Source organism: Leucoraja erinacea, chromosome 33, assembly GCF_028641065.1.
Source record: "Leucoraja erinacea ecotype New England chromosome 33, Leri_hhj_1, whole genome shotgun sequence".
Classification (NCBI taxonomy): Eukaryota; Metazoa; Chordata; class Chondrichthyes; order Rajiformes; family Rajidae; genus Leucoraja; species Leucoraja erinaceus.
This window is the reverse complement of record NC_073409.1, coordinates 6,979,331-7,002,500: the sequence shown is the minus strand read 5'-3', so window position 1 is coordinate 7,002,500 and position 23,170 is coordinate 6,979,331. Positions and strand designations below refer to the sequence as shown.

General features: G+C 45.4%; 1 protein-coding gene across 7 annotated transcripts in view; it reads right to left on the bottom strand.

Annotated features, from left to right (window-relative positions):
* The window catches only part of sema6dl (sema domain, transmembrane domain (TM), and cytoplasmic domain, (semaphorin) 6D, like), a 270,119-nt gene that overhangs the window by 52,826 nt on the left and 194,123 nt on the right, over positions 1 to 23,170 (bottom strand). For 4 of the 7 annotated variants that reach the window (XM_055661126.1, XM_055661128.1, XM_055661127.1 and 1 more), the window contains exon 1: positions 10,651 to 10,824. The exons of the other annotated variants lie outside the window; for them this stretch is intronic. In XM_055661126.1, the coding sequence (XP_055517101.1) occupies positions 10,651 to 10,809 (159 nt within the window). In that variant the 5' untranslated portion in view covers positions 10,810 to 10,824. Of the gene's footprint in view, positions 1 to 10,650; positions 10,825 to 23,170 lie in introns of those variants that run through there. 7 annotated transcript variants of the gene reach the window in all.

The window sequence follows — 23,170 nt, the reverse complement described above, 5'->3', positions numbered from 1 at the left end:
GTCACGTGTACCGAGGTACGGTGAAAGGCTTTTATTGCGTGCTATCCAGTTAGTGGAAAGACAATACATGATTACAATCGAGCCGTCCACAGTGTATGGATACAGGATAAACGGGAATAACGTGAATAGCGTTTAGTGCAAAATAAAGTTCAGTAACATCCAATCAAAGATAGTCCATGGGTCTCCAATGAGGTAGATAGTAGCTCAGGACCACTCTCTAGTTGGTGGTAGGATGGTTCAGTTGCCTCATAACAGCTGGGAAGAAACCGTCCCCGAATCTGGAGGTGTGCATTTTCACATTTCTGTACCTCTTGCCCGATGGGAGAAAGGAGGAGGGGGAGTGGCTGGGGTGTAGCTCGTCCTTGATGATGCTGGTGCCCCAGTGTGAACAGGTGATCGATGGTTAGCAATGGACTCAGCGAGTGGAACGGCCTGTTTCTATGCTAGATCTCTAAACTAAACTTAAAAGCTATTTGGTGCGTCTCACCTAGTTCTTGATGGACAGATTCATGCAGTGAGCTGCAACCAGGTTGCCTGATCCCTCTCCTGATCAGGTCGGGCAAGACTAACCAACGGGACGAGAATATAACCAACAGGAATACCCTGGGAATTAAATATTTTTATCTGCCTTATCTTCAATGCTAATGCTACATGACACACAACAACCCTGTCATTTGAAGGCTATATTACATTTATTTGACCATTTCAACCAACAGATGAAGCCTTAAAAGGGATACAATTTGGACAGTGTAGACATGCACATGGTTATGGTTTATTAACATATGGTTTATTTACCAAATATAGATTACTGTAACTACTAAATCGCTTTATATTGCCTCTCAACACTGAACAATTTGGGAGAGTACATTTTAACTGACCCCATCTCCCAGTAAGCAACATTTCCCAAGGATCGGATATTGCTCAGATCGTGCTGTCAAGTCAGTGTTGAATTAGTTATGTATGGAAATTTAATTGATTGGAGCAGGGCTGCAATCCCGAGGAAATGGCTGGCTTTGAAGTCCCGAATGAAGCAAAACTCAGTCGACAAATCAAGAGCAGCATCTCGGACGCCTGTTGTGCCCACTGTGAATAAGCCAACCCCGTAACAAATTAGAAGCCTTTAAAGGCGGACTCGATGCAGATTCCCTTTTGCACAATTCAACAGAAGCATTCCGCCAATTTTTAATTTACAAACTAACATCTCCTCCACAACCAGAGCTCCCTTAAAACATTTTAAATTCTCTCTTTAGAGATCAAATACCTGCACATACACGGTTACCCATAATTGATGAGCAAGTTAATGCACAGTCGTCTTTCATCAATAGAGCTAGAGCTGCCTTTTGTGACAGTACAGTGTACCAGCACCTCTAATGTGACACGTATGTTTATTAATCGTGCTTGGCTAATGGATAATCTAAGCGAAAGAAGTAGAACATTTGTTTAGACTTAGCATTCAGTTATTATATTACAAGTTAAAAGTGCTCCCAATGTTGGAAGAGAGAAAAAAATGGTGATAAATGTAGCTAGATTTTTCATTGATAATGCGTACCAGCACGTTCTTGTTGAGATGAAAAGCCAACATGTTTCCTATCTGGGATTTATCAGAAAGCAAATCCCCATAAGATCTGTCCCTTGCCCTTCCTCCCTTGGTACACACACCTGCCCCAACACTCACTTTGCCAAATATTTTCCGAGACTTGCCTCCCTGTGAAACATTGGGTTGAAGTTTCATATGGAACTGTTCACATTCTGAAACGGCATCAAAGCCATCTTGTTCAATGTCAATACATCGTGCGTAGGAAGGAACTGCAGATGCTGGTTTAAACCGTAGACACGAAAAGCTGGAATAACTCAGCGGGACAGGCAGCATCTCTGGAGAGAAGGAATGGGCGACGTTCTGGGTTGAGATCCTTCTTCAGACTGAAAGTCACGGGAAAGGGAAACGAGACATATAGACGGTCTTGTAGAGAGATATAGAAAAATGAATCAAAGATAGGCAAGAAGGTTATGATGATAAAGGAAACAGGCCAACATATCATCATTCAATATCCTTTAGTTTAGAGGTACAGCGTGTTAACAAGCCCTTTGGACCACCAGGTCCACGGTGACCTTAAGTCACCCATACACTAGTTCTATCCTACACCCTAGGGTCAATTTACAGGAACCGATCAACTTTAAAACCCGCATGTCTTTGGGATGCGAGAGAAAACCAGAGCACCCGGAAAAAACCCACGTGGTGTCAGAGAGAACGTGCAAACTCTGCACAGCCAGTACCCATAGTCAGGATTGAACACGGGTCTCTGGCGCTGTAAGGCAGCAGTTCTACTGCTGGGTGACAAAGGATTAAAGGTAGACCTGCAGGTAGCCATGAGGTGCACTGTAAAATGGAAATTCAGCTACGTTGGAGGAACAACCTGTCCAGAGTCGTCTGGAAGCAAATTATGACTTCTCTTGTTACACCCAATTTATTGGAGACCAGAATTAAATGCTTTTTTTTTTTTTCATAAAACTTCTCAAAGACCGAACTGTGGAGAGTCAAGACATTTACGTGTCCTGACGTGAGCGGGTTCTGACCGTTACATGCCCTGGTGAGTGTTTGTACATATTTTATGTGTGGGCATGGAGTAATCTGAAGATCAAGATAAACATTTTTTTAATGGGTTTACACAAATGAATTCTGTGCCAAAGCATGCTTGAACAGATGGGTGACACAATTTAGTACCTGGAAATACAGACAAAAGAAGAGGTGAATGTAAAAAGCAGGGAGAGGTCAAAGAGGACCTCTTTGGCCCGACTACGGGTGAACTGGGGTTGGGGACTGGATTTTGTGCCTTCCCTCATAATGGGAACCATTGTGGGGGGGATGTTCTTTCTGTTTAAAACTCTTATTAATGTTATGTCTGTATTCCTTCTTTATGTGCTGCAAAAAAGGCAAGAAGCATTTCACTTCACTACACCTAGGTGTATGTGAATGTGACCAATAAAATACCTTTGAAGAGCTGTACAGCATGGAGACAGGCCCTTCGGCCCACCTTGTCCATGCCAACTGAGTTGACATATTGGGCTAGTCTCATTTGGCCCACATCTGCTATCCATATATCTGTCCAAATGTATTTTAAAAGTCATAATTGTTTCCACTTCGATAGCTTCCTCTGGCAGCTCATTCCAGATGCAGACTATCCTCAGAGTAAAAAGGTTGCCCCCAAGGTCTTAACCTCTCCCCTCTCACCTTAAGCCTGTGCCCTCGAGTTTTAGAATCCTCTACCCTGGGGAAAAAGACTATGGACATTCACTTTATCCGTGCCCTTCATGATCTTGTACACCTTAATAAGATCACCACAGGTTTAACGTAAAGGGGGAAAAGATTTAATAGGAACCAGAGGGGTAACTGTTTGTTTGCAAAGGGTGGTGGGTGTGTGGAACAAACTGCCAGAGGTAGTCAAGGCGCGTACAATATCAACATTTAAAAGATATTTGGCCGTACATGGATAGGACAAATTTAATAGGATATGGACCAAATTCAGACAGATGGGACCAACTTAGATTAGTTAGTAAGTTTAGTTAATTGTCACATGTACTGAGGCATATTGAAACACTTTTTGTTGCGTGCTATCGGATCAGCGGAAAGACTATAAATGATTCCAATCAAGTCGTCCACAGGAAAAAGGAATAATGTTTCGTGCAAGATAAAATCCAGTAAAGTCTGATTAAAGATAGTCCAAGGATCTCCAATGAGGTAGATGGTAGCTCAAAACTGCTCTCAAGTTGCTGATGGGATGGTTTGGTTGCCTGATAACAGCTGGGAAGAAACTGTCCCCGTGTCTGTAGGCGAGCGTTTTTACACCCTCTTGCCTGATGGGAGAGGGGACATTTGGGAGTGAGACTCATCCTCGATTATGCTGGTGGCCTTGCCAATACAGCGTGAACTTTAGATGGAGTCAAAGGAAGGGCGATGGTCTGGGCTGCGTCCACAATACACTGTAATTTGTTGCGGTCTTGGATGGAGCTGTTCCCAAACCGTGCTGTGACGCATCCCGATTAAATGCGTAATGGACAGAATGGGCATCTTGGTCAGCATGGACGAGTTGGAGCGAAGGGCCTATTTTCTTGCTGCGTGACTTCTGAAAAAACTTTTGAAAACATGAGAATCAGGATTGAAGATCGTTTTATTTTGATGGGTGCAGTGTTTAACTCCTCCGGCACTTTTGTGTTGCATTTTCATAGATCTGCTACACAGAGGTCCGGCCACGAGTTAGTAACTCTAAATGCCACGTCGGGGCATAATGGTCGGCATCTCACCTTGAGCTATTCTTAAACTCAACCTCATGTCAAGTCGCCTGTCCACATTTACACCAAATCTTCTCCCCCATCACCTCTGCTCGTGAGCAGGGATGCAAATTTAAAACTCCCATTCGTGGTTACGCTACTCTCCACGGCCCAGCACTCGAATAATTCAAGAGTGTTTTATTGTCATATGTCCCAGATAAAGCAATGAAATTCTTACTTGCAGCAGCACAACAGAATTTGTAAACAAAGTAAACTGTAAACAATATAATAGAAACATAGAAACATAGAAATTAGGTGCAGGAGTAGGCCATTCGGCCCTTCGAGCCTGCACCGCCATTCAATATGATCATGGCTGATCATCCAACTCAGTATCCCGTACCTGCCTTCTCTCCATACCCCCTGATCCCCTTAGCCACAAGGGCCACATCTAACTCCCTCTTAAATATAGCCAATGAACTGGCCTCAACTACCCTCTGTGGCAGAGAGTTCCAGAGATTCACCACTCTCTGAGAAAAAATCTCACTCGGTTTTTAAAGGATTTCCCCTCCTAAGATTTCCCGTTATCCTTAAATAAAAAAGTAAAAGGTTCAGTGTGTGTGTGTGTGTGTGTGTGTGTGTGTGTGTGTGTGTGTGTGTGTGTGTGTGTGTGTGTGTGTGTGTGTGTGTGTGTGTGTGTGTGTGTGTGTGTGTGTTGTGTGTGTGTGTGTGGTGTGTATAATATCACCCACGCCTTGCCCGAGTCTGCTTTTCGCCAAGCACAAACTGCCTTGTCTTTAGGTGTAGCAATTCCCTCCCTCTCCCTTTTAAAGGCATCTTTAACACAGACCGACCGACCACATTCTGCTCTAACCCCATTCAGAACTTTTTCCAGGGGACACCACTGCAGTGGACAGGGGACAGAGTACAGGAAAGAGATTGGGAGCTCAGAGACATGGTGCCAAGACAGCAATGGCAGCAAGTGGAATTCATTGCCACAGAAGGCTGTGGAGGCCAAGTCAATGGATATTTTTACAGGCAGAGATAGATAGATTCTTGATGAGTACTGATATCAGGGGTTATGGGGAGAAGGCAGGAGATTGGGGTTAGGAGGGAAAGATAGATCAGCCATGATTGAATGACGGGGTGGACTTAATGGCTTAATCCTGCTCCTATGACTTATGAACTTATCAAGATGAAGGAGCTGGCTATTGACCAAGAAGCGAGGTGATTTACATGCCCCAATGGAACCAAAGTGAAGATGGTTGACGGCTTCAGGTTCCATGGTTTAAATATCACCAAACAATGCGTCCTGGATCAACCACATTGTATCTCGGGCCATGAAACCACACCAACATCTCGACATATGCCTCCTCAGAAGACTAAGGAAGTTTGTCAAGTCTCCAATAACTGTCACCAACTTCTACGGGTGTACCGTAGAAACCATCCTTTCAGAGTGCATCACAATTTGGTTTGGCAACACCTCTGCCCAAGAACGCCAAAAAATACTGAGAGTTGAGAGTTTAGCCCAGTTGAGTTTAGTTTATAGTCATATGCACAGAGGTCCAGTGAAAAGCTTCTGTTATGTGCTAACCAGTCAGCGGAAAGACAATACATGATTACAATTGAGCCATTCACAGGGGATAGATGCATGATAAGGGAAATGCAAGGTAAAGGCAGTAAAATCCAACCAAAAATAGTCTTTGGTCACCAATGTGGTGGATAGTAGTTCAGGTATTAGATAGTAGTTCATCACACAGGCCCGAGTCCCCACCATCAACACTATCTACACTTCACACAACCTCGGAAAAACAGTCAACATAATCCAGGATCTTTCATGCCGTGGTTATTCCCCCTTCTCCTCTCTCCCATCAGGTAGAGGATACAAAAGCTTGCAAGTGCTTACAGCTAGATTCAGGAACAACTTCGTCCTTGCTGTTATCAGACACCGGAACGGGCTTCCCATAAGTTACAGTGTGGTCCCGATCTTCCAACTTATCTCATTGTAGACCTTGTGTTTAAGAAAGAACTGCAGATGCTGGAAAAATCAAAGGTGGACAAATATGAAGTTAGACAAAAATGCTGGAGAAACTCAGCTGGTGAGGCCTCACACACAGAGTTTCTCCAGTATTTCTGTCCACCTTCATTGCAGACCTAGGGCTCTTTCAGATTCAGATTCAATTTTAATTGTCATTGTCATTGTCAGTGTACGGTGCAGAGACAACGAAATGCATTTCCACTGTAACTGTAATATAATAACACTATTTTCCATGCTATTTTATTTTTCTCTTTGCACCTCCTGTAGTTGTGAAATGGCTCAAATTTACTCATGTATGGTACGGTTTCATTGGACTGGATAGCACGCTAACAAAGCCTTTCATTGTATATCTCGACACACGATGATAATAAACCAAGAACAACACACCTAGAATCACCCTTTCCTGCTTGAACTTTGCTCAGTCTAGTAACAGCAGGACGTTGCACTAGGTTCAATGTACTGTAAGCAATTAAGATGTTGTTTAATTCAATAAAGGACTTGCTTTGATCAGTTTAGTATAAGATACAGCGCGGAATCAGGCCCTTCGACCTACCGAGTCTGCACCGACCAGCGATCCCCGCACATTAACACTATCCCACACACGCTAGGGACAATTTACATTTATACCAAGCCAATCAACCTACAAGCACGTGCATTTTGGAGAATGGGAGACGATCGAAGATACCTGAGGAAACCCACGCTGTCACGGGGAGAACGTACAAACTCCGCATGCACAAGCACCCGTAGTCAGGATCGAACCTGGGTCTCTGGCGCTGTAAGGCAGCAACTCTACTGCTGCACCACCACATTGAAGATATAACTGGTTATTTTAAAGATTAAAACAACGTGTGCTAGAATAACTCAGCAGGTCAGGCAGCATCACTGGAGAACATGGATAGGTGACATTTTGGGTCAGGACATTTTCCCCTTGTTTTATCCCCAAATGCGAAATGAATGAATGTGTCACATTGCCTTTGGCAACCGAACTGCATCAAATGCATTACAATTTTCTTAGAATTGCTCATTGAAGTGTTCTGGAGAGAACATTATCTGGAGCGCACTGCCACCGTATTGCCTTTTTGACAATCCTGTTTTCAGTCAGGGCTTTGAAGGAGAAAAATAACAACTTTAATTCCCTCTATAATTACAATATAATATTGCATTATCACATTTGCCAAGCCGCAGTGTATTACATGTTGAAAAATTCATAGTTCCAATCCGCAAACCACGACTTGCTGGAAGATGTGTAAAAGTTCAATAAGGTTCCAACTCTTCCAATTATCTTCATTGTTGGAATAGGGTATATTTTCTCCTACATAATTCATGTCAGTATCAAATATAGTTCTCTTTATATCCAAGGATATTGCTAGTTGTGAATAATAGAAAGCTCATAATGTTACATGCCTCGCAACTATTCAAAGTAATGCTAGCTGAATGAATGGGGGCCTTTTTTTTATTTTTTATATAAATCCTGCCCTTCAATCAGTTCAGTCGTTTAAACAAAAGGTGAACAAAAGTTCAATTGGAATTACCAGCCTGAACAAGATAACCCAACGAGCACCGCGACCTCGAGAACACATCCATTGTATTGATGGAAAGCATCGTCTTAGAAGTCCTGTGCTTCCTTTCCAAAGATTGTTACATATCTACAGATACCAGTTGATGCACAACATCCCAAACAGGCAAAAACATAAACATTTTATAATGGAATCTGGATCTGACTGTTTTTTTTACAGATAGATTACAGATTAGTTTGTCCAGAGTGTAATGAACTTCCTTGTTCACATGAAGCTGGCTGAATAAACAATACACGTTCAGTGGAGATAAGTACATTGACTAGTTTCCTAGGAGCATAGGAAGATGAGAGGTGATCTGATGGAGATGTACAAGATCATGAGAGAAATTGATGGGGCAGATGCATAGTCTTTTACCTAGAGTAGGGCAATCTGGAATCAAGAACCAGAGGACATAGAGTTGAAGTGAGAGAGGACTGATTTAATAGTAACCTGAGGGGTAGCTTTGTAAACAGAAGATGGTGGTTGTATGGAATGAGCTGCCAGAGGAGGGAGTTGAGGGAGGTACTGTAACAACATTTAAAAGACATTTAGACAGGTACATGTATAGCAAAGGGTCAGAAGGATGTGGGCTAAACACAGGCAGGTGGGACTAATGTAAATGGGGCACTGTGGTCGGCACGGGCAAGCTGGGCCAAAGGGTCTGTTTCTCTGCTGTATGAAAATGGCCAAGCACAAACCAGCAGAATCGTGCAAAGGTTTAGTGCAAAATAATATTCAAGCAAAACAGCAGAATGACAACAACTTGGGAATGGGTGTGAAATTGATGATTGGTTCTGGGGTTGTTCAGCAGAGGGGAAGAAGCTGTTCTGTATTCTGGGTGCCTGGGCTTTCAAGCTTCTGCATCCACTCCCAGAAGGCGGAAGAGAGAAGAGGCAATAGCCTGCTTGGCAGGCACCCTTGACAATACCTCCAGCATCCCTCATGCCACCCAGTGTGGAAGCGAGCGCTGAGCCCTTAGACTTTAGAGATACAGCACGGATACAGGCCCTTCGGCCCACCGAGTCCGCGCTGATCAGCAACCCCCCCGTACACTGCACTATCCTGCACACACACACTCTGAACAATTTGCAATTTTACCAAAGTCAATTAACGTACAGACCCGCAAGTCTTTAGAATGTGGGAGGAAACCGGAGCACCCGGAGAAAACCAACGCTGTCACAAAACCAACGTACAAACTCCATACAGACAGCACCTGCAACTAGGATCGAACCTGGGTCTCTGGCGCTGTAAGTCAGCAACACTATCGCTGTGCCAACCTGTACCAGTGATGGATATTTATCATAGATTAGGGAAGAATGAAAGGCAGCCATTAACCCTCATGAGGTCAGTGCTCACACTGAAGAGAACAATTCCAGCAGTCCCATTTCATGTTCATAAGTGATAGGAGCAGAATTAGGCCATTCGGTCCATCAAGTCTACTCCGCAATTCAATCATGGCTGATCTATCTCTCCCTCTCAACCCCATTCACTTGCCTTCTCCCCATAATCCCCGACACCTTTCCTCACAACCCCACGCTATTGGGTCCCAAGTGGTAATCCAGAGAGCGAGTCCTTTCCTCCGCCTCTAGAGGCAGCGAGTAGCAGAATCTTTACAAAAACAGGTACAAATCATTGTTCAACACTTGAATCATTCAAGTACTGATTTTGAATGGAAACTCTTCCCTTTGCCAGACCGCTACCACTGTACATATCACATGAACTCAGTGATGTGAATGTACACTTTCTACAATAAACCCACTCTTATTTTCGCAGTCACAGTGCATGACACAGTCGCTGGAAATCGAGTGCATTTCGGTAGCGCACCGGCTAATGTGTTACAGGGAAAGGAGACCGGGGTTAAATTGGCTCAGTGGCCAGTTGCCAGATTCGGAGTCTCAATACTTTACACTTTGTAAGTCAGACCCTGATTAAAAACTTTTTTTTTTTTTATTTTTTTATTTTTTTAAGTAACTGGGTAAACAAGGAAGACATATTCTGATCCGAGTTTGTGGACACACTGCAAACACGGAGAAATCACTAACACCTTTAACCTGAGCACCGAACATTATATTTTTGAAACTTCCCAGCTTAATACTCATGTGCAATTTCGTTCCTGCGAGCACATTAAACTTGGCTAACCTGTTTAAAATGCAGCAACTTCGGGGCATGCCAAACTGCTGCAGTTGTGTTTTATTCCACACACCTCGTTGCTTTTGGCATCGAGGAGGATGCGAGCCAGGGCTTTCAATCCAGCGGTTCAGGTTGAGGGGATCCAGTGTTCGCTTGTACAACTGCTTTCCACCAGCCTCTGGTGGGAGCAGCTCACCGCCGTTTGCCCCCCAACCCAAGTTAGGCTGAAGCCTCTGCTCCCCCTCCTCCCCTCCTTTTCCCCGAAACCTAGGTCCCTGTGGATCCCAGCCAAAAGCTTGCTGATCTTTAGAGACCCAGCAGTGATCAGATGTCAACTCTGGCCCCTTCCCTCCCACAGTACTTGACTACAGCACCCCCTCCATAACACGCCAGCCCACCTCTGGAAACAACAAGCCTGTGGCTCCAGCTCACGTCAACTTTACTTTCCAGAAACTACAAGGACAATTCATTCCGTGAAAGGCAGCGAGTAAAAATAGCACTTTCCCTGCTATTCCTGCACCCTCCCTGGTTCGGATTGACTGCGTCCACTACTTTAGCTCCGCGTTCAGCCCCGCTGCACTGACCGCCGGCAGCGCTGCGCTTCATTAACCGGGTTGCTTTTTGTATTGTGACCGCCCGGAAAGCAGCAAAACAACAGCCTACCTCGGTCACACGCTCGCCATGGGGGCTCACAAGTTGCGTTCTCGCCTGGCAAACTATCCGCTCCAACTCTTGGCTCCTCCAAATCACGGACACGCCGAGGAGAAAAACAAACTGATCCACGGCGAATGGTGTAATGTGATCCGTCTCAACCCCGTGCATGGAGTCGGCAGCTGCCAATGAGGCGGCCTGGGCAGGCTCGACACACCTCCACGTCCCTCCCCCCTCCTCTGTCCCTCCTCTCCCTTCCCCCTGCCTCCTTCACTCACCCCCCTCCTATCCTCTCCACCCTGCCTGCCTGCCCTCCCCCTCCTCTCTCCCCTCCCTCCCAGCAAAGATCTTTGCCTCCCAGTACCAGTGTAAATAAACCACGGCTAGTGCAGCGCCTGCCGTCCACACCCCCCTCCCCTCCCTCTCACTGACCCCCCCTTCCTGGCCCCCAAACCCCAGCAGGCTCCCTGCAAGTTAAAGGCACAGAGTGCCGCTCCGCTTGCTCGCTGGCAACAAATACAAACTCCATCTAGTTCGGGCGAACCGCTGAGCTGCTCAGGATAATATTTACCTGAATGAATAACAACCCTGTTCCTACTTTTTTTCCCCCCTCTCCTGAACTCGCTCGCCGCTGCCAACAACAGCAATTGCAACACTGGGTACTTCTCCAGCCGGCTCCTAAACCAGAAGACTTCTTTCTCGCCGATTACCCCAGCGTTTTGTGTCAGATTTCCATCTAACTTCAGCAACCAGTAAAACCTTCGGAAATAAATCTTTCTTCTCGCCCACTTTGTGCTCAGATGATCCCCAGCCCATCTACATTCCCCTCCCCTAGAAAATAACCCGTTTCCTTTAGATTCAGATTCAATTTTAATTGTCATTGTCAGTGTACAGTACAGAGACAACGAAATGCATTTATCATCGTTACTTTTTTTTGCATATCTTTCATTAATTTGCTATACATCGCCGTTTCTATCTCTTGCTTCCCTCTCCACTGACTCTCAGTCTGAAGAAGGGTCTCGACCGAAACGTCACCTATTCCTTCCCTCCAGAGATGCTGCCTGTCCCACTGAGTTACTCCAGCTTTTTGTGTCTTGTCCCAGTAAAATAGTTAACTGTGGCATTGCTTGACTGTTGGTTAACATGTGTGTGTTAGACCCGGGGTGAGGGGGAAGAGCCATTGCCAATGTGTAGGAAGGAACTGCAGATTCTTCTGCAGTGGAACTCTTTGCCACAGAAGGCTATGGAGGCAAAGTCAGTGGATATATCTAAGGCAGAGGTAGATAGATGCCAGAGGTTATGGGGAGAAGGCAGGAGAACGGGGTTAGGAGGGAGAGATAGATCAGCCACGATTAGACTTGATGGGCCGAATGGCCAAAAATTTACTCCGATCACTTATGATGCTGGTTTACACCGAAGATGGAAACAAAATATTGGAGTAACTCAGCGGGACAAGCAGCACCTCTGGAGAAAATAAGTGGGTGACCTCTAATAATGGCGAGCAAAACACAAACTCCTGGAGGAACTCGATTCCTTCTCTCCAGAGATGCTGCCTGTCTCGCCGCCGTTGCTGTTGTCCCCGGGCTGAGACAGCCAACACCGCCGCTCAGGTGTCCAGTTACCCCTGTCCCATGTGTCTAACAGCCACACGGGCTGAGAGCCACTAGAGTTGGCAGCAGCAGCCTTCCCTCGCTGGCAACGCTCTCCGTCTCCATCGGTTCACAAGCCACGGATGGTTTTAAAATCATTTTTTTTTCCTCCATCTCTCCAAATGGATTTCTAATGTTTTCACATATTTCACCATAGACTGCGCGCAAGGCGGCGAGCTGAGGGCAGATTTTCTGTGACTGCCTGCCGGCCGCATATTGATTAATTTTAACTAAGTAATTAATTATAAAGTCAGCTGAAAAAAAATTATGGTGTTAATTATTTAAAAGCAGCAGGTTCTACTGGTGATGCAAATATTCCGTTCCAGGAGCGTGTCACCTTAATAGATACCAGACGAATGAAAAATCAATACATTTAATTGTGCCTCATATTTAATCCTTAATCAGCCTTGCCAAAAAAAAAACACAAGTTTCCCGAATTTGGTCAGTAATAATACTCCGTTTGCACTGAAGGGGCGGGGAGAGTTGCATTTAGCTTAACTATTATTGATTCTAGAATAATTTCAAGTCTATTGAATTAGCTTTTGGCGCAATGAGCAGCTTTCTGAGATGGGAACACTCGGCTGTGTGCTGGCTGTTGGTCAATCCAAACACTAACCGCTGCAGGAACTCAGCGGGTCAGGCAGCATCCGTGGGGGTGGGAGATTGCAGCCTTCATGTGGTCCGCCCTGTTTCGACCAATGCAATCAACCTGGCATGCACAATCCAATAAGATCAAATAGAACAAGTCGTCCTACAACTTTAGGCTGCGCAGCCATACGCAAGGAGAAGAAGAAGAAGAAGAAGAAACAAGTGGAGGAGATGGTCCAAGCGTAAACTAGGCAATGGTTTTGCCCTACACTTGCTCTCGGTCCGCCAAGGCCTGCTGGATCTCCCGTTTGCTGGCCATTCCCATGCCCACACTGACCTTTCTGTCCAGGAACTCCTCCATTGCCAGAGTGAGGGCACAAGCAAACTGGAGGAACAGCTCCTCATAGTGCTCTAGTGTAGCTTGCAACCCAATGGTATGGACACTGAATTCTCCAATTGCAAGTAGTACCCTCCTCACCTCCCAAGCATACACATTTCCCCTCTCATCTCTCACCACCCCACTGTCTCTGCTCTTCCCCCCTCCTCCATACGATCTTCTCCCACCCCCTAGGCCCAATTTTCCCTCTAATCCCCTCACCACCCCCCCCTCCCCCTCTTCCTACCATATCCATTTTCATAAATTATAGAATTTGGACATTTGGCCCATCAAGTCAGATCTATCCTTCTCTCTCAACCCCCTGACACCCGTACTAATCAAGAATCTATCAATTTCCACCTTAAAAACATCCATTCACTGAGCCTCCACAGCCGCCTGTGGCAATGAATTGCACCCGGAATATCCCGCCATCTGGCTTTGCATTTCATTCCTCCTCTTCTTTACTTAATGACCTTTTCCTTTTCCTTTTCACCTCTAGCCTTTGTCATTTATTGCATCCAGCTGTGAATCAGCCCCCTTCAACTGTATCCACCTATCGCATGCTAGGCTTTGTCCCAACTCCACCTGTCTTGTTCAGCTTACTCCCCCCTCCCTAGAAAGGCCTTCCATAGAAACTTTGAAAATAGGTACAGGAATAGGCCATTCGGCCCCACGAGCCAGCACCGCCATTCAATATGATCATGGCTGATCATCCAAAATCAGTACCCCGTTCCTGCTTTCTCCCCATATGCCTTGATTCCGTTAGGCCTAAGAGCTAACCATTCTCTCTTGAGAACATCCTGTGAATTGGCCTCCCTTGCCTTCTGTGGCAGAGAATTCCACAGATTCACAACTCTCTGGGTGAAAATTTTTTCCCTCATCTCAGTACTAAATGGCCTACCCTTTAATCTTACACTGTGACCCCTGGTTCTGGACTCCCCCAACATGGGGAACATTTGCACCTGAATAACTTCCCTATCCTACGATCCTTCCCTGTGGAGTGCGAACACGGGTGGATCACTGAGGCGGGGCGCGGTAGGCTCTGATGTTCAGTGACATTGATTGAGGGACAGAGATTATCCAAAGAGGACTTGTCTGCTCTTCTTACAGATAGTGGCCCCAGATTAACTTTACATCTGAAATGTGGCATCTTCAACATCACTGTTATCCCACGGCAATGCATTGGGAGTTCCTGTCTGGATTTCCAAGTCTCCAGACTGCCTCTCCTAGCCTCAGAGCTGAGAGCTCTGCCGACTGAGTCATAGCTGACTTTAACAACAGCATTTCTCTTTACTCACTCATTCTACACACATTTGTGACACATTTGCCTGTGGGGGTCATCACCGCTAAGCTTGATTTCTCCTTTAGTTTTCAATCACATGTACATTCCCCACTTGGCAGACTTCTACCTTAGTTTAGGGATACAGCATGGAAACAGGCCCTTCGGCCCACTGAATCCACACCAACCATCGATCACCCACTCGCACTACCTTTCTGCTATCCCACTTTCTCATCCACTCCGTACTCATTAGAGGCAATTTTATAGATCCCAATCAACTTACAAACTGGCATATCCTCGGGATGTGGGAGGAAACTAGAGCACCCGGAGGAAACCCATGTGGTCACAGGAAGAAGGTGCAAACTCCACACCAAACAGCACCCAGGGTAAGGATCAAACCTGGGTCTCTGGCACTGTGAAGGAACGGCACTACCAGCTGTGCCACTGTGCCACCCTTAATGTCCTGATACAGTATCAGAATTTTGCCAAATGACTTCCACTCTCTGCTCCCAGAGTGCAAATCCAATTTCAAGGCCAGCATACATCTAAAGCAAGAAGGCAGAGATTCAGGAGGCTAATGGGGAAGCAGAAGGTAAATAGACACAAAGTGCTGGAGTAACTCAACCAGAAGCATTGCAGTGGTGGAAATAATCAGGATGAGCAGTCAGAATGTATCTTGGCTTCAAACATGTCACCAAAGTTAGAAATACCCTGGTTTAGACTCAGATGGTTGAAAGCTGGTGAATTGGAGTCAATGGTTATTAAATGGATTGCAAAAAATGACAGAGCGCTGGAGTAACTCAGCGGGTCAGGCATCATCTTTGGAGAACATGGATAGGTGACGTTTCGGGTCATAATCCTTCTTCAGACTGGTCTAAGGGGAATAGTTCAGATGGGATCTGAGGAAGAAGGTTTTCACCCAGAAGTTAATTGCAAGCTTGAAGGTCGACAAGAGTGCTGGAGAAACTCTGCGGGTGAGGCAGCATCTATGGAGCGAAGGAAATAGGCAACTTCAGACTGAGAAGCTTGCCTGAGGGATGGACATAAAATCTTTCACAACCTTTAAGAAGCATTGACAGGAGCACTTGAAAGATCAAGGAGTAGAAGGCTAATGAAGGACTGAAGGCTTTCCCGGACAACCTGTGTGTTGCAGGCAGTCTATCATGGAATGCCCCATGTTGGAATGGTTGTGGGCTAAGGTTCTACTTCCAGGCCCTGGGTACAGGATGCCATTGGCAGTGCTGAAGAAATGCACACAACAAAAGCTTTTCACTGTCACCTCGGTACACAAGAATAAAGGAAAGTAAAAGAAAGTAAACAAGTCGGGAACACCCTGAACATCCTGTCCCACCAACACCACTGGCCAACATTGTGTCTGAAGAAGGGTCTCGACCCGAAAAATCACCCATTCCTGCTCTCCAGAGATGCTGTCTGTCCCGCTGAGTTACTCCAGCTTTTTGTGTCTATCTTGGGTTTAAACCAGCATCTGCAGTTCCTCCCTGCTCATCACACATCTGTTCGTGGGAGATAGCCGTGCTTAAATTCGATGCCCTTTCTCCCACATTAGAACAATATAAACCATTACCGAAAGCATGTTATATAAATGTTATATAAACAAAAGTCTTTAATGCATTGGACACGAGTGCAGAACTGAAGGGAGGCCATCGGAGTGGGAAAGTGACACAGAAACTGTTCAAAGCTCGGATGGGCAGGTCAGTTAGGAGAAAAAAAAAACTTTATTGTCACTAGAGACAAGTCACAATGAAACTCTACGCTTGCATATCCAAGGTATGCAATTAGTCGCTAGATAAGAGCACTGACAAAGTTACAAAGTATACACAGTATCCACGCCAGGTTCTCCTTTCTGTGGGAATGAACGAACTGCAGATGCTGGTTTAAACCGTAGATACAAAAAAGCCTGGAGTAACTCAGCGGGACAGGCAGCATCTCTGGAGAGAAGGAATGAGTGACATTTCGGGTCGAGACCCTGTTTCTCCAGGTTCCCCTTTGTTCTCCCCCACTCCCCTCCCCCATTGTGTCCATTGTTATCTCCCCTCCCTCACGACCGCCCCCCCCTCCCCCCATGCTGGGTCCTCCTTTGTTCCCTAGGAAGGAAGACGTTGAGGAAATACCAGGAGAATCAGAGTGTAACTCATGGGGAATGAACTGGACTGAGTGGTGTGATTTTCCTTCAAGGAGGCAGAGCAGGATGCCAGATAGATGTTTGTTACTGTTTGGCCGGCTTATAGAGAGGCACAGGCTGGAAAAGCAGGGGGGGTGGGAGATGACCTATATCTGTGACATTTGGAGAATCTTTGCTAAATTTTGTTATGTGCAGGATAATGAAAACAGTCTTTAATACTGGTCCCGACTCAAATCATTGTTTATCTTCTCGCTTTTATGAATAGATAGATGGTTCTTCCATCCAAAATGAATTTTGCCGCTTCATCAATTTAACTCGAGTCTCGAGGAACTTAATTTCCACAGTTAGAAAGGTCCACTTCAAGTTGGAAACATTGATGGAGCATGTATAATAACAGAAAGCTTGAGCAAAGGCTACAATTTTCCATCCGGGAGGCTGATTATCAAACTCATCTGGGACTGGTGAAATCCATGTTCAACTCATTATCACATGGGGGGGTTACCATCCGGGCGTTATACAAGGCACTTCTGTGCACTGGGATGGATAAACCTGGATGACCTTGTGCCCCGTTTAGATTGGCCCAAGTTTTGGCAGAAGGTTTGGAGGTGGAAGGGAATTAAGTGATTTTGGAGAAATTTGAAACCCCACCTGAATGTGAGGGTTTTGGATTTTATTGAACCATCCCCAAAGCGGGCGCTGGTTGCAGGTTTCTGGCCAGTTCAGGAGGGGGTCCAGTTTCATGAGGGAAGAACCGCACTTTAGAGATACAGCGTTTAGAGATACAGCGAGGAAACAAGCCCTTCCGCCCACCGGTTCCGTGCCGACCAGCGATCCCCGCACATTAACACCATCCAACACACGCTAGGGACAATTTTTACATTTACCAAGCCAATTAACCTACAAACCTGCACGTCTTTGGAGTGTGGGAGCAGACTGAAAACCTCTGAGAAAACCCACGCAGGTCACGGGGAGAACGTACAAACTCCGTACAGGCAGCACCTGTAATCGGGATGGAACCCGGGTCTCCGATGCTGGATGATCAGCCATGATCATATTGAATGGTAGCGCTGCCTCAAAGGGCCGAATGGCCTACTCCTGCACCTCTTTTCTACGTTTCTATGTTTTCTATGTTTCTCATCCAATGAAGTCTAGTTAGACTACCTCCCCCCCCTCCAGTAATTATGTTTATTAGAATATGTTTAAACAGAGCCTGCCCAGTAGTTTAGTCTGATCTAGTCGAAGCCTGGGGGGCTTATGATTTTTTTCAATGGTATTGAGAACACCACATCAGTCTGGGATGGGTTTAGACAGCCAGGCTCAGTGAGGGAAGCCCACACTGCTGCATGATCCATGTATCATCACATCCTCATTTGGGCGGCTGTTCGTAGCGCTCAGAGTGGATCACTGGCAGGTGGTGTGTGTGTGTGTGTGTGTCTGCGACCATTAAAACAGGTTCTGGCAGACGCTGGGAGCTACGGAACATGTACCAACTCCTCATGGAAGTTGAACAACTGCGTGCACTAGTGTCATACATGTGATTACACATCTTTGAGTCACATGCATCCAACTCATTCACACATTAAACAAAAGACAACAATCAGCTCATCTGATGCGTCTGCACCTGGGTGGAATTAGTGTGGGAGGTCGTTTATAACTAGAGGTGGCAGGAACTGTGAGTTTACAGAATGTCACAACTCCCCTTCAGGTGGAACTTATTACAGTTTCTTGGCACCGCAAGTTGCTTCGTTCTTTGGAATGGAAGCTTTTTCAGTTCATATACTTTTTGTTTTCAACATTATTATTGGACACAGACCCTTTCCAATGTATTGGCCAGCCTAAACTGTCTGTTTTACCGCCTGCTGGTTAATAACTCAAAGTGCGGGAGGAATCCAGCGGGTCAGGCAGCAGTTTAGTTTAGTTTAGTTTAGTTTATTGTTGTCACGTGTACCGAGGTACAGTGGAAGACTTTTGTTGCGTGCTAACCAGCCAGCCTAAAGACAATACATGATTACAATCGAGCCATTCACAGTGTACAGATACATGATAAAGGGAATAATGTCAGTAAGGTGGAGGAATTGCACAGACAACGTTTCAGGTTGGGACCAGACCAATGACATGGGGGTTGGGGGTTGGGGGGGGGAAGAGACGGGGATGGTGCAAAGCCTGGCAAGCAATAGGTAGATACAGGAAGAGGGGGGGGGTTGTTAATGGGGGAATCACCTGTCCATTCCCTCCCAAGATACTGCCTGATCCACTGAGTTTGTCCAGTGCTTTGAGTTTTGTTCAAGGTTCCTTCATCTGCAGTCTTCTGTGTCTCAAATCATAGCTCAGAATACTGTTGTGAAGGGACAATGCAGATAAGAGTTGAAGTGCATTAGATTATGTTTTGAGTGCACCTTTGAAACCTTTTGCTTTAGACTTTAGACCAGTGATACGGCGCAGTAACATAGAAAATAGGTGCAGGAGTAGGCCATTCGGCCCTTCGAGCCTGCACCGCCATTCAATATGATCATGGCTGATCATCCAACTCAGTATCCTGTACCTGCCTTCTCTCCCTACCCCCTGATCCCTTTAGCCACAAGGGCCACATCTAACTCGCTCTTAAATATAGCCAATTAACTGGCCTCAACTACCTTCTGTGGCAGAGAATTCCAGAGATTCACCACTCTCTGGGTGAAAAATGTTTTCCTCATCTCGGTCCTAAAAGATTTCCCCCTGATCCTTAAACTGTGACCCCTTGTTCTGAAACAGACCCTACGGCCCACTGAGTCCGCATCAACTGGTTGGTGATCACCCTGTATACTAAACAACACACACTGGGGACAATTTATAATTTTTGAATCAATGCATATTAATCTGCTTTGTTGCCTTCTGTTGCTCTGGTATTTTATTTCAATTCTTCACATGTTTAAATTAAAATGTTTTTATTTTTTAATTGTCTACTGTATATCATGTTGCTACTTGCAAGCAAAGCACCAAGGCAAATTCCTTGTATGTATCCATACTTGGCTAATAAAAATTGTTCATTCATTCATCTACAAACCTGTACGTCTTTGGAGGAAACCGGAGAGCGTACAAACTCCGCACAGACAGCACCCGTAGTCGGGATCGAACCCGGGCCTCTGGCGCTGTACGGCAGCAACTCTAGCCCTGCACCGCTCTCTTGTGTGAAGCTACACCGAGTGTTGTAGAAACACAATTAGTTATTGGTGTTACAAATGTATCAGGAACAAAGTTTTAGTCTCATGAAATCCAACTGCATTGAGGTAATCGCACGGGCAGATGTTCAGCTTTCCAGAGTATATGGTTAATTTAACAAACCTAGTGTTTTCTCAGAGGAGGTGTGTATATGGAATGAGCTGCCTGAGGGAGGTGGTTGAGGCAGGTACGAGAACAGCATTTAAAAAACATTTGGACAGGAACATGGATAGGAAATCTGTAGAGGGATATGAGCCAAGCACGGGCAGGTGGCACTAGCTCGGGGGAACATTTTGGTTGACATGGGCGAGTAGGGCTGAAGGGCCTGTTTCCATGCTGTATGACATAGAAACATAGAAAATAGGTGCAGGAGGAGGCCATTCGGCCCTTCAAGCCATTCATTGCGATCATGGCTGATCGTCCCCATATCAATAACCCATGCCTGCCTTCTCCCCATATCCCTTGATTCCACTAACCCCCAGAGCTCTATCTAACTCTCCCTTAAATCAGTCTATCAGTCCGTGACTCTCATTTAGAAGGGATAGACTGAAGGATCTCGACCCGAAACGTCGCCTATTCCTTCCCTCCAGAGATGCTGCCTGTCCCGCCGAGTTCCTCCAACATTTTGTGTGTATCTTCGGGATGGAGTATTTCAGATTTTCTCTGCCACACAGCTTAAAATGCTTTAAACACAGCTGTTTTTTAACACACAGCTCGGATGTTGCCAAGATGCTGCCCAACCCAGGCGACTGTTTGCGCGCTGGCCACAGAAGCAGATCTCCAATCACATATTACAATCGCTCCACACTTTTACATCTATCCATACACTGGCTCGATTGTAATCATGCATTGTCTTTCTGCTGACTGGTTAGCACGCAACAAAAAGCTTTTCACTGTACTTCGGTATACGTGACAATAAACTTAACTGAACTGAAACTGAACTGAACTGTATTGAATAGAATACATTGTTGTCACAAGTGACAGTTCACAGTGAAGTTCTTTGCTCGCGTACCTTGCCAAGGTATGCAAATAGCCGCCCACAAGTGGCGCCTACAACGTTTCAAATCCCCCCCATGCCAGTTCCCCTTGTTCTTTCCCCCCTCACTGCGGTCCCCCCCAAAACTGGGTCCTCCTGGCTCTACCCCCTCCCCCACTGCAGTCCTCCCAGGCCGGGTCCTCCTTTCTTCCTGAATGTCTGTACTTGTTTAGATCCTGCTACGGGGCTGTGACCTGTGTACACTTCTCCCCAACTTCACAGTCGCCAGGCATGAAGCCGATCCCTGTGGTGAGGAGGAGCTCCACTGATAAAGTGCAAACTCCGACCACATATGCAGGGATTGTTTCCCCTGGCTAACGTATAGAAGGGGCCGTAACCTGCGGTGTGTGAGTGTACTTGAGTTCTCTCAGCCCCTGCTTTAAAGGATCGGTGATTCCAGTAGATCGGATATCTTATGTAAGGAGTGCCGTTGACAAATAATTGATTATTTGTCTTTGGTTTAAACACTTCTGGTGTTACGCACTATTACACCCAAAAGATTGCTGGGATATCATTTTGTGGAATGGGCAACCTTTAAATGATGAAAATAGTATTGATGTTATAGATAAATAATGTTGACAAGTATACAAACCTAAAGGAGGTTGTTTGAATATTTAAACAATCACTACTGTTACACCACAGTAACAATAGGGTGGTGACACAGCGGTAGAGTTGCTGCCTTACAGCGTCAGAGACCCAGGTTCAAACCTGACTAGGGGTGCTGTCTGTACCCAAACAGTCTCCCTGTGACTACTTGGGTTTTCTCCGGGTGCTCCGGTTCCCCCCGACACTCCAAAGACGTACAGGTTTGTAGGTTGTTTAAGAAGGAAGTGCAGATGCTGTGAAAATCGAAGGTAGACAAAAATGCTGGAGAAACTCAGCGGGTGCAGCAGCATCTATGGAGCGAAGGAAATAGGCAACGTTTCAGCCCGAAACCCTTCTTCAGACTTGCGAAGGAAATAGGCAACGTTTCGGGCCGAAACGTTGCCTATTTCCTTTGGTCCATAGATGCTGCTGCACCCGCTGAGTTTCTCCAGCATTTTTGTGTACCTTCAGGTTTATAGGTTAATTGACATCAGTAAAATTGTAAATTGTCACTAGTGTGTAGGACAATGCTAGTCAGTGCGGACTATGTGGGCCAAAGGGCCTGTTTCTGTGCTGTATCTCTAAAGTGATGTACTGTTGATGGCAGGGTAGCTGGAGATACCAGATTGTCCAGATCATCCTCGCCTCCTCGCTCTGCCTTTTCAGTAGGAATGATTTTAAATGAATTTATATATCAGCATGGACATTTCAACCAGAAACAAAACCACTGCTAAACAAAAGAGATCGGGCAAGATATAAAATCAGCATCCTCCACACAGAATAGGCAAATTCTTGCAAGGATGGGCAGGAGATAAAGTATGCCAAATAAAGTATTATTTACCAAGTAAAAACTAATTTCTACATGTGTTGTTCATTCAATGTCGATATGCAACTATTGTCGATAAATACTCTGGCGGTGAAAATGGGCCTGTCAGCACAATGCCGCTATTTGTGTAGGAAGCCTAAAGCAAATGATACAAATTGAAAATGCATTATCAATAATACAACCCACACAGCAAACGATTGAGAAATCTCACCGCGCAGCCCTTGAAAGTTATCAATATTTAAAATCAAGACGTATAGCCCAAATTCAAATTCCCCCGTTGAGATGAAAAGATCATTCACGTGCAAAAATCCATTATTATTTTAAGGTAACACTTAAAGATAATCAATTTTATGCTATTTCTTGTTCTGGATGTTTGATGTTTTAATATGGTGTAAAACAGAGAGAGGAAAATCAATGTAAACCTGCCTGGAATTACCACACAGCTGTTCATTGATATATATTTTATAAAGTACAGTAAGAGTTATGTTCATTTCAGAGACCAACTTTCTCTCATTAATTCTGTGCATTCTCACTTCCCATTCTCCCCGTTGGATTGCAACCTTGTTGTGGTCGGGGGGCTTGTGTGTCTCAGTGACCCCCAGAGCGATACCAGCGGGAGATTCGTCTCCTGTTAGGGTCTCCCATGCTGGACAGGTCGAAGGGTAGAGGCGAGACGGAGAGCGATCCACTGGTCCTCCAGGTTGGAGGTTGAGCACAGGGTTAACAACCCTGTCTCGTAAAACAAATATGTTACGGTAACAGCAACTGAAGGATTTTTTTTTATTTTTTTTTAAATTCAATTTCAATTTTATTTTTAATATGTTTTATTATTTATTTATTATTATTTTATTT